Source organism: Lagopus muta, chromosome 6 (genome assembly GCF_023343835.1).
Source record: "Lagopus muta isolate bLagMut1 chromosome 6, bLagMut1 primary, whole genome shotgun sequence".
Classification (NCBI taxonomy): Eukaryota; Metazoa; Chordata; class Aves; order Galliformes; family Phasianidae; genus Lagopus; species Lagopus muta.
Window position 1 is genome coordinate 14,920,711 of NC_064438.1, and position 24,935 is coordinate 14,945,645.

Here is a 24,935-nt window from a genome sequence, read left to right on the forward strand (position 1 = left end):
TCTTTTTCATTTAAAGACATGTAAAAATAATACAGACATATACACATACAAGAACTAGAAATACACTTGCCTTCAGGGCAGAAACAGCCATCCATGTAATGTTCCTCACATAGGCTGCTGATTTCCAAGTGTGAGCAAGTATCCATGCAGGGTGAGCTGCTTTCTCTATAGACCATGTTGCCAGGACATGTCTTGTCTGAAAAAAATGAAGAAGATATCAGATTATTTGAATGTTAAGTCCATCATTCATCAGAAAGCACAGGTTACATGACCCACTCACTTCACATAAGTGGTGCCCCAAGCCAGGCTCAATTTTGCAAACTATTCTTAATATTTTATTGTTTCTGAATTGTTTTCTCTGTTTGATTTTTTTTTTATTATTTTTTTCTTTTGTTCATGAACTGTCTTATCTACAAGCTTTCAAAGCTCTCAAGCTTTTTAACAGGAATATAATTTCTACTAGCTGAAAAAGATTTCTTAATATAAAGGTAACAGAAGAAAACAGAAAGAACACAGTACATTGTACATTGCACTACTGGTACGTAATTTATGGCATATGCCTGTAACTTGGTGAAGGAAGAATTTATTTAAATGTTCCGCAGTGCTACCCCTATGAAATATTTGTTTCTTTGTAAGATGTTTATAGCTGCTTACAGCAAAAGTTCTCTGTCCTCCATTCACCCGGCCGGCCACCTGCATGTGAACACTGGCGAGAATACTCAGAGATGGTGCTGCAGAGGCAGAAGGAGTCCTCATTTCCTTCACATGAACACTTGTCCTGCATGCAGGCTTGGATGTACGTTTCCAGATTAAGGAGTGAGTGACAATCAGTAAATGCAGAGGAGGTCAGCAGCTTCTCACATTCATCACGCTGGGAAGGAAGAGTACAAGTATTTAGGAGACTTGTAGGCACCTGAGCTCCTACACACTTCCTTTTCTGGTAATGAAAACTGTAATTTCCTGAAGAGATTTACACACGAAATGAAGAATAAACCATTTGTCCTGGAATGGATAAAGTCTTCACACCTCTTCACAAACTAACATCTCACAGTGCAAGGATGTCTCAATGTGTCCAGGAAAGTGAAGTTCACTTGAAGTTAGGCTTACTCACATGCTCAGTACAACTTGGGAGAGCCTGAGTTTCATCAGGGTCTTCACATTCATCATTGGGTTTGCTTATCTTCTGTAAATTCCCATACGTAATTGAATTGTAGCTTGCAACTGTGAGAAAAAATTAACAGGAGGCCTTACTAAGAACAAAACGTTGACAACAAGGACCATCTGATTCCTGAGACTCTACTGATGAAGGAAAACAGTTACTATGATACAATCTCTGTCTGTCAGATGTGCATCTCTTTTCTCAATTATGTCTATTTTAAGTGTACTTAACAATTTAAACATCATAACAAGAAAAGAAGGCTAGCAGAAAGGGAAGATGATGCACCTGGAATGAAAGAATCTTAGATCAAGAAAGCAGCACTGGTTCATAATGTTCACTCTGGGAAAAACACATCAATATCTGAGGTAAAATGTGCCCTCCTGTGATGCTCCTATACACAATGCTTATGAGCCTATATTTGTGATATTTGTCACAAAACATACAGTATACACGTATGCGACATATATGACTCACCTCCACTAATAAACTCATTGTAGATAGGAACTCCATTGTAATCCCCGCAAAGACCACATGTCTGGTTACCAAACTTGCTGTCCAGCTCCACCTAGATAATGGAAAGAAAAAAAAAACAACAAAAAAAGAATTAGGTGGAGCATGAAGACCTTCCAAAATGAGTATGTTTAATTGAAAGGGAAGTTCCTAAATGATAGAACAGACTGCAAATCCAAAACACTCCCAGAAGTTGTTGTTTCTTCACTGCAAATTAGTTTGTAACAGTTAAGAAACAAACAATCGGATCCAAAAATAGTAAAAAAAAAAAAAAAAAAAAAAAAAAAAAAAAAAAAAGGTCAAAATGTCCTTTATTTTAATAAAGGCTATAAACACCATGCTGATAAAGATGAAAAGGAAAACATTCTGTAAATTTCTGTACTTTTTTTCCTCCTTTTTCTTAACTGCTGGGATAAAATTTAAGCCATGCTGAAAATTAGGCAAGCAGATAATGGCAGTCTTCTAAAAGACACATGAAGGAAAATGAAGATCAGATTGTGAGGGTGTTACAGCAAAAGCATTAGCTATTTTGCAGAAATCTGCTTCTCCCTTTCTTTAGAGTAGTAAGATCATCTGCACCCTACATTACTAACTCTGTCACATTGCAGAGACAGGAATTTTACCTTTTAAAAATTACATACTGTAAGTACCAGCTGGATGAGTAAGTCTAACAGTCTAGCTCAGTAAAGTCCATGAACTTCTACTTCTATTCAGCCTACAGTGGTCTGTGAAACCCAGGAAATGCTAATTAAAAATAAATTGATTTTACATACCATCAGTGCATCTTCCTGATTCCATATGAGGATTAGACCTACTTTGGCATAAACCTTCATATAAACGCCATTGTTCTCAATGAGCAAAGAAGAGCTGTAGTAAGGTGTCTTGACACTAGAAAGAAAATCAGACTTTGCATTAGTAGAGAAATATAAAGAGCAACACGAATGTCTATTATATGCCAAATACTCTAAGGAATGGAGGAACCAGCCTCTATTTCAATTATAGGTCCTATGCCTGTCACTGTTCAAGAGGCATGAGGCCAACACCCTTAATAACATACTGTAACTTTTGATTACCCCTGAAGTAGTGAGGCTGTTAGACTAAACTCTGTCTACGGGTCCCTTCCAACTAAATTATTCTATTCTGACCCTATTTGTACAGGATGTATTGTTTTAGTGAAACACACAATCCTCTTTCGCTGATGTTCAACAAGATAATTTACTGTCTTAAAATCATAAAACAGCATCAGAGGTAAAAGGCTCCTTGAGAGCACAGATTCTTTCAGACAAAAAAAAAAAAAGAAAAAAAAAAAAAGAAGTCAGATGTCTTTAACTTAATTAAAGCAAAATCCATCATCACTTTGGCATTAACAGAGGATATTCAAATGCTCGTTAATCATTTTACAGAATCACAGAATGGCCAGGGTTGGAAGGGACCTCAAGGATCATGAATCTCCAACCCTCCTGCCACATGCAGGGTCACCAACGTCCCCATTTAATACTGGACCAGGCTAGACCCTTACCAAAGGCGTAATAGCCTAAATCAAAGTTTTCTATATTAAAGACTCTGGTAATCATACCAGAGAGAATGGATGTTCCTTTAAAAAGATCTTTCTCTTCAAGAGAGAATTCAAAAAGCACATGCTAACAAAAGTGGTAGAAAAATGGGAACAGAAGGGAGCAGGTCAAGAGGAATTCATTCATTTGTTTCAGTAGTTAGCCCAGTCGTTTTCAGTTGGCAGGACCAAGCTTACTAACAGTGACAGGAAGGCAGTAACATGACAAGATATTTTGCAGAAGGCTGAGTATAGATGCTTTTGTTTGATAAGGAATCAATTCATGAGACATCTCTCCTATACTTCTATATCTGTTTTACAGTCTCTATGTCACAAGTCACACCACTGAAATTCATTCAGCAATAAAGGCAATGTGGCAAGCAGCCTTAACCTATAAAATCTAAAGGGCTGCTGTCTGTTCAAACAAAAATAGTGTACAATGGAATCCAGACAAAATAACCAGTACATTTTCTACCCATTTGCCAGTACAATTATTGTCTACCAGGGATTCATATATCTGTGCACATCTGGATGTAACCACTATTGTGACTGGGAGAATTTAACTCCTTATTACCTATAACTGGGATATTTCCAACTATTTATCTTTTCACATGGTATTTTCACATGGCCAAATGATTTAGGCATATAATACTAGGCAGGAACTCAGGCTATTATTTCTACTGTTGGCTGCACTGTCCATCCTTAACAATGAGGCACTAATAGATTGTGCTTTTAGAGAGGGATTATAAAAAAAAACTTGGGCAACTTTTCACCTCAGATATTGTAGAGTGAGATATCTCTCTTTATCCTAATATTTGGACATTCCAGATCATCAGGTACCAAAAGCCAAATTCATATATTTATCTGCTTTACAGATTTCACTTCAGTGGTGTGAAATACTATGTTTTATATAGCAATGGATCATACGCCGTTTAAAGAGCATTTTGGAAATTAAGTTCTACAAAAATTAAATCCTGCATGTAGCAAAAACCTGTTCTACAAGCCTCTGTTCACAAAGGATCTATTGTTTTATGAACAATAAGATAAAAAGAGGTGATGAGATGATTCAAGAAAGGATTTCTAAACATTTTTCATGGAGCTCTTTTTACAATCCAAGTACATGGTGAGGGGCTTCTTTAATTTGGGACAAGAATGCATTCTGTATAATTTCATGTCATTTTGTTATTGTTTTGGTATGATCCCTGGAAAACTGATTGTTGTTGTCTAATTTTGAGCAGTTTTTCACTGCAGTGTATTTCACACTTCAGATCAAAAGCTAACATCAAGACAAAATCCGATCCTACATTGAAAATAGAGTATTTCCTTTTAACTACTCTAAGATATACTAACATCCATTTTCTTTCACTTTCATCCTGCAGAATTATGTCTTAACCTATGAGTTGCTTCAATTCTTTGTCTACATGTATAAATACAGTCTGAAAGGTTAGGTTAAGACATAAGTTGACATGAATAATGATGTCAGGCTGATTCCTTGTGTGACGATACTACTGGAAAAGTTTTTTCATGATACGCATTGCCACATACAAATCCCTTTTCTGATCTACACTCTACCTGCCATAATTGCAAGAGGAATGCTTACTGGACTTTATGGAAATTCTTATGAATATCAGAAAAAAATACATGTCTACTTCCAGGAAGAGAAGACTGCATAGAAACACAGTTTTATTTCTGAGGATTTGCTAGACAGACCATCTGCTAACATAAACACAAGGTGATACCAAAAAACTAATGAAGCTACATCATTTCACAACAGTGAAAGATCTGGCTTATGAGCTGCATTTTTTTTCCTGCACAATTAGAAAGAGAAGATTCACTAAAAGTTTTTCCTGTCTTGCATTTAAATCATCCCTTTTGCCCATGTAGAAATGACTATTAACAGTAAAGCCCTTTCCTAAAGCTGTTTTTATGCTGGATTTCTAATGTTCTTTTAATTCTTTTATTAGTAGAAACGCTTTTAGCCACTATTCTATATGGCATGCAGACAGATGTGTAAAGAATCAATCCTGTTTTTATCTTCCCAGCACCTTTACACTAAATGTACTTACATCCGCCCATCCACAACAGCCAGATCAGGCTTGAGGTACACCGTGAAATCCGTGACTGTTACCAGGATATACTGGATCTCAGGGTGGTTATTGCTGTTCAGAGCACGCTGAATGTGGACAGAGAACTCCCTGTAAGAGTCTTGGCAGTCAGAAACAAAGTTATACTCGCACGTGCCAGGAAATTGATAGATATCTCCATCAAATGTTTTGAAATGGTTGTTCCCCCAGGTGCTGCAGACATAGTGGCCATGGTTTCTTGTCCTTCCTGTTAAGTTATGAAAAAGAAAGTCAGGAAAGTGAAATAAATGAGCTAGAGTCAAGAAGAGTTAAGTGTTGCAGTATGCAGGAGAAGCCATTTGCAATTACACTCATGGTAACTCCACAGATCTGAAGTCTAACTGAGTATCTGCATACTAACAGAAAAAATGTGAGTATCTAAAGGAAAACAAGATGTCAACAAACACTGGTGGGACTTGAGTATACCATGTAGTCCTCACTTGAGAAGGAAATTGCCTGCATGAGATTGGTAAATTTACTGTCTGGCCACTAACAAGTTCGTGCATTGGCTTGCTTTGCCAACATGTGAATTTATTATGAATCACAGTAATAGTTTAGCAATGTTAAATATTCCTAAGAGTTCTTTTCTCCTCTGATGCAACATGTACTTGAAAGGAAACAGCACTGTGAGTCCAAAAAAGTTCCACAACTCTTCTGGAGGGCAAAAGGATTTCTACTACCACATGCCTTTGTAGGAGATAGGGTAGAGAATAATTGTGTAGTAGAGAACAAAAAATAGCAGATGATTAAGTCGATGCTCTGAAATTCATTCCCTCCCCAGCCATGGTAAATATCAAGATGCTGCATGTTAGGGCTGAGAATAAAAGCAGAGCATACTTGGGAAGCTTGCCAAGGTAACAAGCACACTTACTACTCATCTTCACTGGGCTTTCTTGCAATTTGAGAAAGCAGAACTATCATGAGAATGTCAAAGTTATTGCACTTAGATGGTTAGCAATAACAGATGCATCCAGCCTCTCTGGCACTACCAAAGCTTATCAATGCTTCTCTCTACAAAATGAAGGCTACAGAGAGATTCTCCCAGAGATCACAACTAGGATCAATGCAACCCAATTCTTTCTATCATTAAATTCAAGACACAGCAAACAAAGATCAACATCCCAAGCCCAACCAGTGCACAAAATTCATAACCTATTTCTATAAAAATAGTTCCTAGTTTGAGAGTTCCATTTCAACACTACAAAGTTGATAACATACAGAACAAATTAGAGCTTACAGCAAAGGATTATTCATGTCCTGAATGACAAAATGAGCTTTATCTAATGTTAATCCATTGACTTCAGAAGAAAGCATTTATGTTGTTCCAAAATAACGAAGTAACGCACAATCACCTGCTTTCCTCACTGCTGTAACAGTTAACCAACCAAATTCTATAATTTCCTACTGTGCAGTGGTTGCAATACCTAGGAAGCTCTCAACATACGGAAAGAAGTAACAATGGAAGTATTTTTCAGGTACTTCAAACTAAAGATTAGTGCTTTAGAAGCCAATCACTCCAAAGAGAGTAGTATCTACCTGTGTTGGCTAAGCCATGCAGCCTTGGTATTTGAAAGTTAAAGAAAATCAAGAGATCTTAAAACTCCATTGTAATATTTAAACGTATTTCCTCCTTCTACTCTGCAGTGATATTTCAATTCCCCCCTCTCCCATTTCCAGGAGGTGATCCACCACCATACAGTTTCTAGAGCTTACCTTTTCTTATTTCACTCGTATTGGAAAGAGCCAGCCAGAGCACAAGAAGGCCGGCAGCTCTTAGCCCCATGGCGGCTAAGGTGGGTGAACTGCGAATACCACTGAAAGCATTTCTTTATATAATATCCACTGATGCAATTGATTCCATCACAGGGGAGGAGATACAAAGGGAGGAGGAAAGAGGAGGGGTAAAAAAAAGTAGGTGTGCTATTTACAGAAGATAAGAAGTAAACAGATAGGTATTTTTCAGAACAAATGAAAAAATTTAATATAGAGGAAATGGTATAATATTGATTCAATGATCATGCAAGGTTTTATTGCTTTATTTCTTTCTCCTGCAGGATGCTACGTTTTTAAATCCTTCTAACGCTTACGCCAAGCTTAACCTTCATCAACTCCTATGACAAACTGAATTCTGGAGTGACTGAAAAAGGAAATCCCTTGAATGAAGTTTAGAATGAGATACACTAAAGCATGGCTTCAAAGGCAGAAGACTTTCACCTTTCACCATCATACTGAAAAATTTCTGTAAGTATTAAACGACTCTTGTAAAGCTCCATGTAGACAACAAGTCTACATACAGTAATTGCTGTAAATAAGTTACGAGGTGGTGCATTATAAAATTATTTTGCAGACAATTGTTGGATCCATTTATAAAGATCTAGGGAGTTCTTAATACAATATAAAGCCCATATTGTGTCCAAAATGTAATCGTGCTGAGGTGTCAAGAAAAGTTCAAGGAATTCACATTACACGAGATGTTCTACGAAACACTGCTGTGATGCATCAGAAAAACATCAGCAAGTGTTATAGAAGTTCTCACAATATGCTAAGCTATAGGAAAACCAAACACTCCGCATTTCACTCACTGCAAAAAAGGGAAAAATTGGAAAACATTGCTGTTCATGCCAAATAAGAATTCAGGTTTATTTTCAGACAATTCATTCTTGCTTACCTTCTACATGAATGATAAATTTCCAGCCTATCATGGCATGTTAGATCACACAAACAGCTACAGGCTCAGCTTTGCTTTATACAGAGAAAGACGCAGAAAAAAGCAGAAAACAAAACCAGGTACCAGTTCAGAATCCTGCTTCAGAAATGTATTTCATATGCACTGCATTTTGCTCTGAAAAATTCCTCAGAGGAGATGCTTCTGCAACTCTTTTCAGAAGGCTCCTTGAGGTACAGCATAATTATTTCAACAGATCTTTATTAATACAGTTGCTTTATAGCACTAACAGCTTACATCGTATAGCTCTCAGGCCAGGCTCTATTTTCTCACCCAAAGTTTCTCACTGCAGTGTCATGATATCTCTAATCCTCTTAATTGTTCTGAGCATTCCTTACTTGCATAGCTCAAATTACAAGTAAACAGAACTTCTATATTTTGTAAAACACAAGGAAACTTCACTTAGCCCTTTTGGTTCTGAAGTCAGCTAAACACTCTTTTGTCATGAAAGCATAGTTTGATTTCTTTTTCTTTGCTACTTTTATCACAGCCTAGACTCACCCCTAACATCTTCCTGTTTTCTTTCAATGCATCTCAAAAGCTCTTGGGCTTTCTACTTTTCCTATTTGAGGATACAGATTTGCCCACATGTTGGGTATCTTTCACTTGACAGTCCTAACTGCATTTTATTATTTTCCCTTCTCTCCTGTGAGAGTCTATCACTAGTAGAATATATAATTAATTTTCCTTCATGGAAAATAAAAATAAATACAGTCACAGCCATTTAGAATTCAGAGAAAAAAGAAGTAACACCTCCTATAGAGACCTCTCCTTGATGGTTACTTTATCAGGTCTTAATTCTCATGACACATCGGAGGCATCCCAGCTAGGAATTTTCTTTCTTTTAAACCACCAAAACTTTCTGTTCAGAAATGTTTTGTAAAAATTCTTATGAGGTATCTAAAGTTTTATTCTGTTTTTCTTTTCCTTCCTATGTTTTTTTTTCCAGATACCGTCCTGTCCAGAATTACTACTGTCTCCAAAAAATTGGTCTCTATGACTAAATTCATATACAGTCTTCAGAAATTTTAACAGCAGTTGTTCCACTGATTCAGCAGATCTGACCCTTTTTCTATTCAATTGGATATGCTCCTAAGTACAAACTGAAAACTTCGCATTTCCTTTTCAGGTTTCTTTACCAAAAACCTTCCTCATTTGAAACAAACCTCATTCATTTCCTAGGACTGTGAAAGGTAATCATCTTTACCCTAAAGACGTACTGCCCCTCTATTCAACATGGTGGTGTTTTACTCCTAAGCACAATTCAAAATGCCCTTTTTTAGTGGCTGTTATTGATAATTTTAACCCCTTGAAGAGCTACTCTTAGCCAACCAGTACTGGGTATTAGTGCCTGGTTTTCTCTGTCCCAGCTCCATCCTGAGCATGATCCTATCTTGGGCTATACAGATAGAACAGCAACACTTCCCTTCTGAAGTCTTTTCAGCATGAATAAATTCTCACTGACACTCCTTCTGATACATAGGAAGCGTAGCTCACTATGACACCCCAACTTGGAGAATAAGAGAATTAAGCATGTTTTTGAGCATTCAGCCCATTCTTACAGAAACTTACTCAGGTCAGCATAGCTATGATTATCTGGAAGTGAGCATAGCTACTTATCGTTACTATTCATAAGTATTCATACTCTCACTAGCATTGGAAAGCATCCTGAACTGTAACTTTTGTTTCCTTATTGACAGAAAGGCAATGCTCCTGCCTAACAGCTGCTTTATATGCCTGTCAGAAACAATCAGTAGTTGAGGTACACAATCATAGCTTGCTTTGTGTCATGCTCAACCTTACAGCTTGTGGCTCTACGTATTTTAATCCACAATGATCTTACAGTTAATGGATACACATCCATATTTCATTGCCTGACAATCTAAAATAATCAAACCGGCTTGGAACAAAGATAACTCTGCATTATTGTTGGCATCTTTGCATAAAGCTTATGGGGATTCCCTGCTGCTAAACCAATATCAAAAGTCAAAGTTTGTTAAAAACACTGAATACTGCACAGCAATTGTGTTTGTTACATCAGTGGATGCAGAAGGACAGATGAAAGAAAAAACCTGTCTTTTGAGTAATGGTTGCATGAATGCATCAAGAATCACTTAAACTTTTGTGACAGCATTTCTAACCATTCCATTAGCTGACTTAATGCTTATATTAATTAGAGCTGAAATTTATTTGAAGTATACTTTTTGTTAAGAAGAGTACCCAGAAGACTGTGGTTCATTTTGATTCACTGCAGAAGACAATTACCTATATGGAAACTTTAAGGTACTTTATGTGAAAAAATTAAGCAAAGACCTAGTTAGGCTTATTGTTCTAGAAAGAACAAATTTCTTTTCATGAATTTTATGTCTTCTTGTATCTGTTAACCCACCAAGAAGTCTTATTTCAGTCTTGTCACCACAATGCCAGAATGACCACTGTACAAATCCCTTAGAAATCAAAGGATCAGAGGTTGGCAGGGTTGGTCCATCTGGTCCAACTCCTGCTCAGTCACAGACACCCGGAGAAGGATGTCCAGGACTACATCCAGATGGCTTGATGTTCTCCAAGGAGGACACTGCATAGCCTCTGGGCATCCTGTGACAGCACCCCAGTACCTGCACAGCACAGAAGTGCTTCCTGATGGTCAGAGGAGTGCCAGTTTGTGCCCACTGCCTCTTGTTCTGTAATGGCATCACTGAGCAGAGCCTGACTCCATTCTCTTTGCATCCTTCTTTCAGGTATTTATGGACATTAGTGAGACCCCCCTGAACCTCCTCCTAACTAAACACCCCCAGCTTTCTCAACCTCTCTTCACAGGAGAAGCGCTCACTGTCTTGGCGGCCCTGCACTGAATTCTGTCCAGTATGTCCACATATGTCTTGTAATGGGGGAACAGAACAAGGCACAACACCTCAGGTGTCAAAGAGAAGGGAATGGATCACCTGAACTTCCAGTGATACTTTGCCTGATGCAGCCCAGAATACCATCGCCCTTCTCAGCAGCCAGAGCATATTGCTGGGGTTCTATTCATTACAATTATGGTCACTAAAGTTGTTGTCTTTTCTTTCGTATTCCTGACTTGCTGCTCATCACAAGTCAAGTCAACAAGGCTGTCAAGTCAAGAAGTTTTTCATCAGTAACGTTACTCTGCAGAGAGAGCTCCATGATTTCATTCTGCAACCTGTCAGCATTTCACCTGATCACACAAAGCCTTCCACATGCCGCATAACATAAACTACATTCCATGTATGTCAAGCTCCAAACTCCCTGGCAGCCATCCTAAAACAGCTCTGGCAAAATACAGGCAGATTATGAGTAAAGAAATGTCTACAGTACACCTTTATGGAAAGAAAACAGAGACAGGCAGCAGAATGCTGAACAGAGGTCAAAGAATCTTAAAGTGATGAAGTACTAGGGATGCATTTCATTTTTATACATTTAATACATTTTCAGATAGATTAACCTCAAATCATCAATACGAAATGAGCATGCCTTTACAAGGAGGTATAACTGATACAAAATAACTGAAATTCACAAGCTCATGTTTTATACCTTCCTAGAAAATTAAAAACAAGTCACGAAAAAATGTGCCTGTAATCAACTTCCTGCTCTCTCAGACATTCTAATGGGTACATCACTAGCTGCTATTTTCACAAACAATTCTAATACACAGAATGCCCACATATGCAACTAACAGTCTGATTCCTATGGTAAAAGAGTAAGAAAGATGTTACTAAAACCCACATAATTCTGATTATCTGACCTCATTCTCCTTCAGGGATATCATATCACACAATTAATAATTTTAATTTTATCCTAACATATTTGATGTCTGACTGGACTAATCTCAGCACTACCACTGATTTCTTCACTGGGAACTTGAGCAAGTCTTTGAGTTCTTGCCATTCCTTTATATTCAGGCAAATACAGTTGTATAAAGTATCTGCCAGTGCTAACTGGAGTATAATTTTTTAACACGACCTTCCTTTAATGGTTTTGCATAGAAATCACACCCACTTTCCACTTGTAAAGCTTCCTTCTTTTAGTCAGCAAATCATCCTGTACTTCAGAGACCAAGATTGCAAAACTTCTCATTCTCTTCCAACTAAGTACAAATTGAGATAAACATGAGACACAATTACTGGGGATTAAGAACAGATGTTGTAAGTAATGATCTCAACTAGTAAACTTCCCTGCTAACACTTCCTTTCTAGAAATAGGTTTCTCTGGAAAAAGTCTCAGCAGGACAGCTTCTATTGCAGTACACATGGAAAATATTTGAGCATTTTTAAAAGGATTAGTATAGTTCTCATGAACTGGAGCTTCCGTGGGATGTACTGCAGGCAACTGGACAGTGCCATGAAGGGGTGAAACAGGAAGGGCATAAAACAGATTTCATTCCTCATTCCTTCTTCACTGGCAAATTTTGCCTCAGTGGAGTGGGATTTTCCTAACTCTTTATTCTCTGTCTACAAAACATTGGAAGAAAATTGCTGGCAAAATATGCATTTTTCTTCCACCATCCTCTTAAGAAACACTTTTTTTCCACAGGAAACACAGCTCATAAAGAAGCTGGGAAACATTCTGTGCAAAGCACCTACACCTAAACCTGCATTTTCTGGATGGAGTCTAATGTTAAGAATTTGAAAAAGAAACAAAGTGAACTTGCTTGCTTCAACCGTCCTCCATTAATGGTTTCTACCATCTCTTTCCTTGTCTCTAAATTCCTGATGACATTTGATAGTGGAAATGAAGTAAATTTGCTTTTACTTCCCATTTTCAGTTATAATGGGGAATCTGTCTCAGCTTACTGCCACAAATAAAACCAGAGAACAAAACCCTTTGCTTTTCCCTTTCTTTTTGCAGTGGTACGTGGATAGAGCTTAAAAGGCAACATCTACTATAATTATTTTCTTAGCTTTCAAAACCTGAATTTTCGAATGACCTTCCAAAAAATAGCTTGAGTGCTATTATACTACATCCTCATACTTCACAAAATGTCCTGCCTAATTACTTGGTTGATAGAGTAAACCCTTCCCATTTGCCTAAATTCTCAATGAATGGCTTACCCAATGGAATGCAATCAGCACTTCTACAGACTTCACTGAATTTCATCAATTTAAAATTTCATATTAAACAGCTTAGGTAAGCAGTATTTTGAGCCACAGTACAGCTATGGTGATGGTTTCAGAGGACTGCTGCTGAGGAAACTTGGCTTCACCTGCATGAATATTTCAGCTAAGAATATTTAGTCTTACTCCTCCCACCACCACATAATACACTTGCCACTGTTAGGGTAAACTTCAACAACTTCAGTTATGTAAACAAGCAGTTACATAAATTTATTGCGCCTAATGTTGCATGTCAGGAGAAAAAACTACGTCAAATGCAAGAACGCATCTGATTCATATCCAAGTCTTCCAGCTGCCACGCACATTTTTTATTTAACAAAGTTATTTTATTATTAACTTTTGAATCATCAGAAAGGCAATACTGTAAATAGAAAGTACTTTGAGTACTTTCATGTACTCAAGTACTTGTAATGTCATGGAAACATGGTGAATATACAGGTATACATTGAAAAACGCTGAGAGCTGCAACCTTTCTCACAGCAAAGGAATGAAAGGTTGGATGCACTAAAAAATATTTTTCTTCAAACACTTCCATAATATCTTCTACTTTTTGTATTTATTTTCCTTGCATTTGCAAAATTTGAATCGGATAAAAAACTAAAAAGCAAAAAGAGAAAGGAAACAAAATAAAGACTTTTGTGCATTCCTTTATGCTGCTTCTTTTTAGTTTTTTTTTTTTAAATGATAATTCTCAGAAGTCAATCATCTGCACTATAAAAAGGTGTCAGCAAGACTGAAATGCCACACCATCCATTGATGTATCACACCCATTAGGAGTACCTACATGCAAATTATGGAAAGGCCAGGAGGCCTGGGTAAAAACATAAGAAATAAAAAACATGATTTTAATTTCAACAAATCAAGAAATTGAAGCCCAGAACTGTTTCCCAGAGTACTACGATGCTTGACATTTTTAATGTCCAACATTTACAGCTACAGAATTAAACATACAGCTGAAATACAGAGCCAGAAGTATTTAGGCAATCCACAGCATAGGTTCAAAATCATATTTACACATCTGGCACCCTAAACAAGCTGCTGCAAGAGCAAAGTTTAAAAAAAAAAAGTCCAGATTTGTCTAAATTCCAGCTATTTCCTGTGGATCATAACTAATACCTTCACAGACATGACCTTCTCTACGAACATAACACTTCTTTATTGTGTAGGTGACTGAAAACCATCACAGGTTGCCCAGAAAAGATGAGCAGTCTCCTCCTTGGAGTGTTTCACAAGACACCTGGACATAGTCCTGGGTACCGTGCTCTCAAAAGAGTTGAACCAGTTGACCTCCAGAGGTCTCTTCCAACCTAAGTCATTCTGTTTTACAATAGGTGCTTCATGTCTTCCAAAAAAACAGTTCTGTTTCTTCTGCTTCTTTTCATCCTACAGTTCACCAATTGCTCATTTAGAGAAGAGTGATATACCTGAATCTGTCTCGGGAGGCTCATATTCACATCTATTGTAAAAATACCTGAATCTCTAGACTTCCAGGGCTTCCTTCTATTTTCGGAACTCTTCAACTTTGCACAGAATACTTAAGAGTTTCATCATTCCAAAGACAAGGAAAGTGGGAGTAAGGATGGCAGAAATTAGAGGGATGTGCCCACAAGCAGAGATTTTGTCTCAGTTAATCCAAACATTTGTACAAAACAGAGGTCGCATCCTGGGAAAAGCAACTTTGGTATTCATATAAGCTCAAATTGTTTAAGATCATTCACAAAAATATTTCTGAGTTTATGCAGAAAGAAAGATTAAAAAAAAAAAAAAGTTAAATTTGTCTCTTGAACTGAACAATAAGACTTAGTCGAATACACCACAGCAGACTGTTGATGTGTTGGGAAAGGAGTAAAAGAATATGCAGATAAAAAAGTAAAATTATCATTCTCTGTGTACTTTGAAGAACACTTCATTCTTTTTTTTTTTTTTTTTTTTGGCAATGCTTCCACACGTTAGAATCATTATATCAAAATAATATTTCATAACACCTCTGTAAGGATGTTTGCTGCAAGCAAATAGCTTAATAAACAAGCTAAATCAAAAGCTGGTCCAGGAGAGAATTGATATTATCTTCTCTGTACTTTTCCAAGGCTGACCAGAGCAGAGCTTCCAGTTAAGAACAATACTTCATCAATATTACCACAATAAAGTCTTGCTCTGCTCAAGCAAACACAGACAAAAAGGTTCTTTACTTCTTCTGCCATGGTGGGGTACTGTTGGCTGGCTACAAGACCCTCACTCAGCATCATTCTCACTCCCTCTTCTTAGATGGGCAGGGGAAGGAAATAGGGTGAAAAAGTTTATGAGTTTCAAATAAAGACAGTGAGATTGCTTATCAGTTTCTGTGTCAAGAGCAAAACAGACTTGATGGAACTTAATAAGAACAAGATGGTGAGAAACTAAGACAAAAAGTAAAAACAATATCCCACACTGGCCACTTTCTTACAAACTCAACTTCACTCCTTCACTCTAGATTTTCTGCCTTCTCCCTAACCAAGAGCGTCATAGATGGGATGAAGAATGGGCAGTCAGTTCCTCTCTAGCAATCCTTCCTCACAATTTTCCCCTGCTTCAGTACGTACCACCTTCCCTGCATTTGTACACCAGTCTGATCACAAGCTGAAGCTCCTGCCAGAAATCTGCTCCAGCATGGTCTCCTTTCTACAGCTCACAGTTCTTGTCAGGAGCCTACTCTGATGTGGTTACTTTCCACAGGCTGTAGCTTCCTTGGGAGCATATCCACCTGCTCAGGCATGGGACTCCCCATGGGTTGCAGTGTGGATATCTGCCCCAAGGTGGTCTTCTCCATAGGTTGCTCCACCACACTTCTTTCCACAGGCTGCAGAACATCTGCTCCAAAGCCCGGAGTACATCTTCCCTTTCTTTCTTCTCTGACCTCAGTGTCTTTAAATTCTCACACATTTTTTCCCCTACCTTTCTCACACCATTGTATAGCATTTTAATCTTTCTTAAATATGTTATCACAGAGACAACACCAAGTCTGCTGTTGAGTTCAGCTGTGGCCTGCAGTGGGGCCACTGTGAAGCTGGTTGGAAACTGCCCCTTGTTCTTTAGGAAAGCCTTGGTCACTTCCTACAGAGATCACTACTGCAACACCCTACTTAACAAAATCTTGCCAGATAAACACTTGCTTACCAGTTCAGAGAACTGGATCTTTATTTTTTTCCTAGAATCTGAGACCAGACTGAACATTCTTATCTACAAACTAAGAATGAATTAGACGTTTACCCTTCAGCAGGTAGAGCATTCTTCTGTACTTCATCCCCCAGTTGAAATTTGCTAAAAGAAGGAAAAAATGTTCAGGCCTTAATGCAGGTAACTTAGTTTTTTCATTTTCTGTGGTATCCTAAGATAGAATCTCCTGAAGAAGACTATTTTGATAAAACATTGTGTAAATCATACTTCTAGCCCTCATCAGAAAAAAAATAAAATAAAATAATACTCTGGTTATGTTGTATGCATTTGGGAGTAAATTTCTTTTCTCAACAACCTCCTGAAGAAATTTTTGGGAATCCAGGTATGTCATAGAAAAACTCCATTCTCAATTCTTTATTCTTCCAAAGTTTGTTTTCATCACCTCATCCCAAGCTTTGCATGAATGGCGCAGGCAGTAATTTTGATCTAGGAGAAATCAGTTTTGCAAAGTTAAATACTAATTGTATAATCTTCTATTTTATCTTAAATCCTGTTACATAAATCATGTTAAAATACACTGGCACACAAAGTGTACTGGAATGACCATGGGAGTAATAGATGCTTAACTTCTGGCATTTACTCTCACAGTAAGCTATCTAATTGACTAAGAAGGTGTATCCTCTTTGTGTGAATCCTGAGAAACTATCAGACAATATGGTAACTCCCATTTCACAAAGTAAATTTAAAAACAATAAAAGTAGTCTGATGTGAACAGAAGATTAGTGTTTGCTACTGAGTCACTGACTGTAAGCAAATTAGGTGTATGCACAGTCTACGTGAGTCTTAGGAAAAAACATTCTTATTTGATGAGCTAGAAGAGAACAAAACAGAAAGAAGGATAGTTAGTGAAAATGAACTTTCTAACTCTCTACACAATCTGTAAGCAGGTATTTGTATTTAATACGATACAGATATGTCACAAGATGCCTAAGTATTGCCAATGTACAGAAAAATATTCCTACAAATTCTTCATTACCATCATTTACCTTACAAGTAATTCATATCTGGATCTGCTTGAAATACAAATGGCGCTAAAAATATTAGCCAAAAGTTGAAAAAAATAACAAAAATGAAACAACAACAAGATAGAGAAAAGTAAAAAGAAAATAGTCTGATCAGTACTGCATAATACCAGAAAACCATGAAACATGTGGCACTCAACCACACATGTAATTCCCAGGAACTTCTCTCTTGACTCCAGGAAACCCTGGTGAAAACATTCAAATGATCCTGAGCATCGCTAGCTGCAGACGTACTTCCAGGAGAAACAGTCTGATCTAACAGTTTTACCAGTATTTAGTTTGCATAACTTCTCTGTAACATTTCACAGACACATAGTATACAAAAAGATAGTTTGAACTAGAGCGCCTAAAAGTCTATATATCTGTGTATGTTCTATATAACTACTTCAGGATGTTGACAAAGTAATCTCTTTGATTACAGGTTTATGGCTCATTCTAATGCGATGTCATTTGTTCAGCTACTAGAACAGCAGCTCTTTTGAGCCAAGGAGTCATTTTTATTCATATTATCAACACTTTCTTTTTTTTTTCCCCCCCTGAATATCACATTTGTTTGCTGGGAAGATACACAGACTTTACTATGTAGCATGTTCTTAATATTGTTCTTTTCATTTTTCTCTGTATTTTGAATGGTAGGGTTTTTTGAGTGGAATTTCTGGTTTTCTTACGCATAGAAATTATCTAGGAGCAAGATTTTCAATAAGGCATGTATTGGCAGAGCTACAGCGTTGGGAATCTGATTACCAAATACACAGAAAGGTGTGTTTGTAATGCCAATGAACTCTGTGTGGAGATTTGTCCACTATATGTAGAAACGGCAGTGAAAGATGACGTAAAAATGCTTTAATGTACATTATTCAAAACCTATAGGAGTAATAAAGCCATTAATACTGGATTAATATCTACGTTTTAAAGTGAAAAAGTGAAAAACGTTTAAATGTGAAAAACAAAATAAGAAGTCACCTGACGACTGTTTGAAGACACTGTATTAAAGGCTCAGAATAGATGGCTATCATGAATCAAAATAGGCCTAAATGGATTAGAAGAGAGAACAAAAGCCAGCATATAGCTATAGTAGAACAAAATAACATCTTACAAACAAATGAAAGGCAATCAGATACAAACGGTAACAAAAGGTATGAGCTCTGACACAATGAGGCAAGCTTAAAAAGACTTTGAAGAGCAGTCATTACCTTTGGTCATCAGAAAACAGTATCATACTGCTCAATTCTATCAGAAGCGGGAAAACTGCAACTTATGAAACGGGAGAGAACAAACACATTCAATGGTTTCCTTCTATTATAGTTACTCCATCCCATAAAGCATATTTTAGAAGTAGAAAAGAGAAGGAAAATAAAGCTAAGAATGGGATACATCCCCTGCACAGTTCTCCTATAACGTTCTAGTGATATGTTAACCAATCATAAGAATGTTGAACGGCTTCAGATGCATTTCATGGACTGAACAGCTACAGACATTTTTCTTCTACATCATTTTTTTTCATTGCTAACTGCATCTGTTGCATATTAAGTGCCAGTGAGTGTGGGTTATATCATTAAAAGGCAATGATGTCCAGAACTAGGTCATATTAAGAACCACTACTATTATGATAGTCCAGTTTAAAATCACAGTATGGGTCTTTAAAAACACAAGCTAGTATAGAGAGGTATATTGTCATGCATCTGACATAGAATTACTAATTCACCAAGTAATGACACCAGGACAAGATACACATATTAAAAACATATTCACAATGAGCAAGAGAGAAGCACTGAGCTTTGGAAAAAAAAATATTATGTGCTTGACTTGTTCTCAATGAAAGACAGCACTGCTCGTTGAATACTCCTGAGACGCTTAAATGATGGCTCTGTCCCTTAAAAGTATTAAAGAAGTATAGCAAATGCTTGAGACCAGCTGTCATGTTTGAGACACTTTGTTCACACAGCTTTCTTTGCTTCTGCTGGCCGTGAGCATGCAAAATTAACAACACAGGTGAATTCTGCAGCCTGAGCAAAACAAAAATATCCATTCAGTCATCACTGACGGGGGGGGGGGAAAGCCCCACCAACCTGTTGAAGATTACAGATGAAAGCAAAGATCTAGGTTATCCTTTAAAACATATTCAGAATTCGCAATATATGAAGAAAAACTCTAAGGATGCGTTAAAAAAAAAAAAAATCGGTAGAACAAAGGCTGAAAGAATAATCATGAGGAACACTGCTCCCAGAGGGTAAACAGAAGCGTGTTTTTTGCATCAGGGGGAAAAAATGGCCTACACTTTGTTAAGACCGCAGAAGAGGTAACAGCAAAGATGCTGCACCCAAGTATCAGGAGGATGACAATAAGAAGCAGGACATATAGTACTACTTCTCACATTAGTTTATCAAGAAAACTGGTTACAGGCATTAATTGAAATGAAGAAAAACAGACAACGAACAGAAATAAAATCTAAGATTTATGAAAGCTGAAATCAATCATTTTCTGGGAGAAAGTACAGACAGCAATATATGGATGGCAAAAATATTTTCCCTTGTATCTCTACTGATTTCTACATTCTGGTTGGGTTTGTCTTGCAGTTCCTCCATTGGGCCCTGGCCGTGGTGCTGAAAACAAAGCCCAGGTCAGGCAAAAGGTTTCTGCGACTTTCTGACCTGCAGGAATCAAACATAATTCCTCACTGACAGAGGTGTGTCAATATCTCAGCTAAAGTAAAATGGTAAAATTTATTGGACTTAAGCAATTCCATCATGATGTGTTCAAAGGCTTTAAGAACCAGTGACCATTCTCTAGAGAGTATCATTTCTGAAGGAAAATTCAAGTGATGCACTGTTGCCTGTACCTAAGGAATCACAAACTGCAAAAATCCAAATAACACCCTTTAAATACTCTGTCGCTGTCACATCAAGTGATGCAATTCCCAGAGTCACTCATTAAATGTGGTGAGGTATGCAGACACCTTAATAAGGTCACATAATAGGAGAGTTGTTCCTCATAAAACAAAGGAAATTTTGATAGACGTTCCTTTTGTCATGTCTTTTCTCCAGCAAGTCAGAATACATCATCAACATCTGCAACACAGTGACACAGTTTGACTAGATTTCCCAACACAAATAAAGCACTGTCGTGAAGTAGTGGTTACGCAGAAGTATTTAGAAGTCACGTGCAGGATATAAGAAAACTATACATGAGTAACAATTAACATCTTTTTTCTATGCTCCACAAAAGCAGAAATTGTTAACCGCGAATAGAGAAGGGCTGCCTTGAGAATTCACTGAGCAAGATGAACACTGTACATTATGTTTATTCATCAATTCACTTTTGGTCCTATTTTCAGGAGCATGTTATCAAGAGTTCATTCTTCAACATCTTTGGGGGGAGGGAGGGGATAAGTGTGAGAAAAAGCAATACGAGTTCTTCCGAACTGCTTCAAACTGTTGTTTGAAACTGTAGTGCACGTGCACTACTTAAGCAGACACATTATCTCTGTTTTAACCACTTTCTCTGCTCTGAACCCCTCCTCCACTTCTGCCTTTTCCTATGTTGCATATATAATCCAAAGTGCATTAACACAGCCCTAACATGTAACAGCATGTTCCCTAAAGCAGGATCAGATTCTGTGCCAACTGTAGTATTGCGATTTCCACTCATTTTCGGACACCTCTCAGTGCAGAAAAAGGGCTGAACTCCTCTTTGGGGTTATCAGAAAAATGCATTAGGAAGGAAAAGATGCACCAATATTTAGCACTTTCTGCCAACGCTGGACTTCTGGGGAAAAAAAAAAAAAAAAGAAAAAAGAAAAAAAAAAAGCCTCTCTTTTTCCTGTACTAAGTACATGTTTATGAATCCACTAACCAGTCCACACAACCTGAGGACAGTTTACTCCTGTCTCTTCCTTTATTGTGACATTTTATGAAATTAGTATGTAGTTTGGTAGCTTTCTTCTGCAAATTTCATTTCTTAGACAAGACTTGCCTTTTCACCTCCACTTACCTGCTTAGTAAATGTATCCCTTTCACAAACTAAACTGCCTGTGTACACAAGAGTTTTTATAGACGCTAGTGCTTGTTCCTTCTTACGTCATAAAAGTTATTTCAAGCTATTGAAAAAAAACTAATAAAAGTCATTTTAAAAGTCAATATAAAACTGCATTTTATCAATCATATACATGTTGTTTTTTCCTGTCAAGAAATCACAAATGTGATTGAAAGATATTGCCTAATTCATTTGAATGCAGAGACACACACTTTTTATTGCCTCTGATCTTTACTGACATGCCTGCTTTCTGAAGAATACTTTTTATTTCCTTAAACCTACCTGTAAATTACTCAAGTGATGCCAATTCCAAGAGCTACCTCGGTATGGTTTCCTTCTATTCTTTCTGAATTCCAGAAATAATTTATATTCCACTTCTTAGCACCTACAGGCATTGTGCAAGTGTGAACAAGTGTTAAAATTTCCTTACCTCTAATTTTTCCTTAACTGTGCTGGTATATTCAATCACTATGTCCTTCTTAAACATACTGCCTTCCTTACTGTGAAACAAACATTTATATTCTGATAGCACCAAAGCTAGCGCGCATTGTGGATAACTTCATTAGCAAATTGTCAGAAACAATCTAAGATTCCTCAGCAAAAAGAGAAGAAAACGATGACTGAACTACAAAAATATGGCAATTATTTGAAAGAAAAAATCTGCAATAATTGTATATGCATTTATATGCATACATAGTCCCTCCAAATTGGGAACCATTCGTACCACACACTTTCTAGTACATTGCAAGGATTTTATTTTTTAAAACTACAGTTGAGCAGGAAATAGAAATGGAGAGATAATAAATACAGTGCACCTTTACACAACCCAGCCTTCTCTTTTTATATGACAACTTAAAGACATAGCAAAAGAACATTAACTCAAACGCACTTAAAACTGCACGCACACACAGTTCTAAAAGAAATCTTAGCAGAACTGCAATGTTTCTTACAATTGCACATAAAGGTAAGCATGATTAGACAAAAGGTTAGAAGATGGATACTTAGAAAGGTTGTGTGTAAGAAGCCAAGGAACGAACGTGAATCAGGTCTCACGGTTAGCACAGTACTGTCACTGTAGACCATTAATCTTCTTAATAATTGTTAATGAGATTTAGAGCTTTTTTATATCTTGGTCAGAAATTCAAAACCAACTTACATAATGGTGCTAAGGTTAAATTATTACGGCCTTAGTATTCTGCAAAGGAATGTGCTGTTTTCTTTCTAGCTCTTACATTCATGTGACTCAAATCACAATAAAAAGTAGCAATAATGCAGACATTTTTCATTACTGCCAGTGGTTAATATGCATCACAAGAACTACACTGAGAAAGAGTGAAGAAGCACAAACTGGTACTGACTGTATTGTGTCAGTTCTGTGGTTGTATTAAGTTTTTTCAGCACTCACTTGTAACAACTTATTCCATTCCTTAAATACCAACATTGTTTTTCAATTAAAAAAAGATACATCACACATTTCAGTGCACACGTTCATTTTCAGAAGAGTTAAAATAAGAAAATTACAAACTTTGTGCACAGAGAACATTTTTTGAGTTCCACAAATACAGCTTGCTGCTTGTATAGGTACCTTACCAGACACCACAGTACTGTTCCCACCAAAGAATTTCTGCCTTCCAGAACTGGACTTTAATACATTGCACTAGCATACTGCTCAACTGGTAAACAGTTTTTCACTTCCTCCGACACTCATACATACAATTTATTGCACAAAATACACTTATTTTTTCATTAATCGGATTATCAATCAGAAAATTTGTGGAGTCTCCTTCTCTGGAGATGTTCAAGACCTGCCTGAAGACCTGTGCTACCTGCTGTAGGGAACATGCTTTGGCAGGGGGGTTGGACTCGATGATCTCTGGAGGTCCCTTCCAACCCCTACAATTCTGTGATTCTGTGAAAATAAGGCCACTAATACTGAAATCTCTTTGTGGAGAAAAGAAAAAGAAACTGGATCATTTGGTGCAGAAAAACTCAGGCTCTGCAGAAGAGCACTGAAAAGAAACTGACAGTTCTGAAGAAGCAATTCAAAATTCTTGGAATGCTGTAGTAATACTAAGATAATGAAAATGAGAACTCTTCTTGCCATGGAGTAAAAACAACACATTGAAGTAGCTGCCAAGCCCAGCGTCTTAAGGGAACAAGCAATAAACGTTCTGGGAGGAACAGAAGAACTACCAACAGCTGCTTGCCACAGCCAATTTAAAAAAAAAAAAAAAAAAGAAAGAAAAGATTATAACATTGCCTGCATGTGGAGTTTGCACCCATCTCCATGCTTATGATGGGATTTATGGCAAGTTCCTGGTACAAGGAAAGGAAGTTCCGGTTCAGTAAACAATGCCCTTCTCATAACTAAATGAATACAGGATTATACTAACCATTTTCTCCAAAAATTTGCTTCTGCTTGTACCGTAAGACAGTTTTAACACATGATAGCAAAACATTATTATGTCACATTTCTATGTAATGGAGCAGACCAATGAGTTTTTACGGTTGCTCAACGTTTAAATTCCATACATGTTTTGTTGCACAGCGTATTTTGTTATAATCACACTGAAGTGACTATTAAAATGTGAGTAGAAAGCAAGGCTTAAAAGAGAACAATACTATTCAGTTTACTTTCCTATATTTAGCCTTGATTCTACAATATATTATCCACTTTGATGCTATTTAATATATTTAAGTGCTTACATATATATCATTTTTTTATTATTTTAATCTATGTACCCGATTGCTATTAAGATAAAATTCTCTATCTTCTTAAGTTTATAGGATGTTTGCCATTATTTTTTAATGAGCATTTTGTTCCTACAGCTGTTGGGGACAGACAGACGAAAACAAGGCATTTCTGAAGATCTAGCACATTTTGTAGCAGTCATGAACTTGTGCTAAGCACCAAACAACTGGAAGCTTCTTTAGCATGTGACAATGTCAGCAAGAATTTCTCTTGACAAATCATATACATTTTATTTCACTCTTCTATAGAATTTGGCTTCAGATAGCATTATAGAGAATTCCAGTTTTGAGTGTTTGTATGCAGTGCAATTCACACACACCCCCAAAAAAAGGGGGGGAGGACGGAGGAAAACAGAATTAAGTAAATTTACTGTTCAAAAAATCATGCTTGCTTCAGTAAAGTAGTTGGATTCAAAAACAAAGCCAGCTTTGTGCTACTCAGTCTCCTGCGTTCCCAGCTTACTGGGCTTTCTCTTTCCTATTATCCATCTGATTTACTAACTGACTTCCTTACAGTTTTTTCACCTCATCAAGTATGGAAGGATGTGCATAAATACATACATTTGTGTTTTGTCTATTGCAATTGTCTATTTGTCTATTGCCTGTGTATATTATTCCATTCCTGCTGGGGCTAAAAGACTGTAAGAAAGTCAGATAGCTAGGTTACCTATATTTGTGCATGCAAAAACACATATCCCACATAGATACACGCACAG

General features: G+C 37.1%; 1 protein-coding gene across 3 annotated transcripts in view; it reads right to left on the reverse strand.

Moving 5' to 3' along the window:
- The window catches only part of MUC2 (mucin 2, oligomeric mucus/gel-forming), a 114,678-nt gene that overhangs the window by 72,400 nt on the left and 17,343 nt on the right, over positions 1-24,935 (reverse strand). For all 3 annotated transcript variants that reach the window (XM_048950123.1, XM_048950122.1, XM_048950125.1), the window contains 6 exons: positions 5,288-5,552; positions 2,443-2,557; positions 1,634-1,724; positions 1,112-1,221; positions 655-871; positions 71-196 (listed from right to left, as the gene is read on the reverse strand). In XM_048950123.1, coding sequence (XP_048806080.1) covers positions 71-196; positions 655-871; positions 1,112-1,221; positions 1,634-1,724; positions 2,443-2,557; positions 5,288-5,552 — 924 coding nt within the window. The remainder of the gene's footprint in view (positions 1-70; positions 197-654; positions 872-1,111; positions 1,222-1,633; positions 1,725-2,442; positions 2,558-5,287; positions 5,553-24,935) is intronic.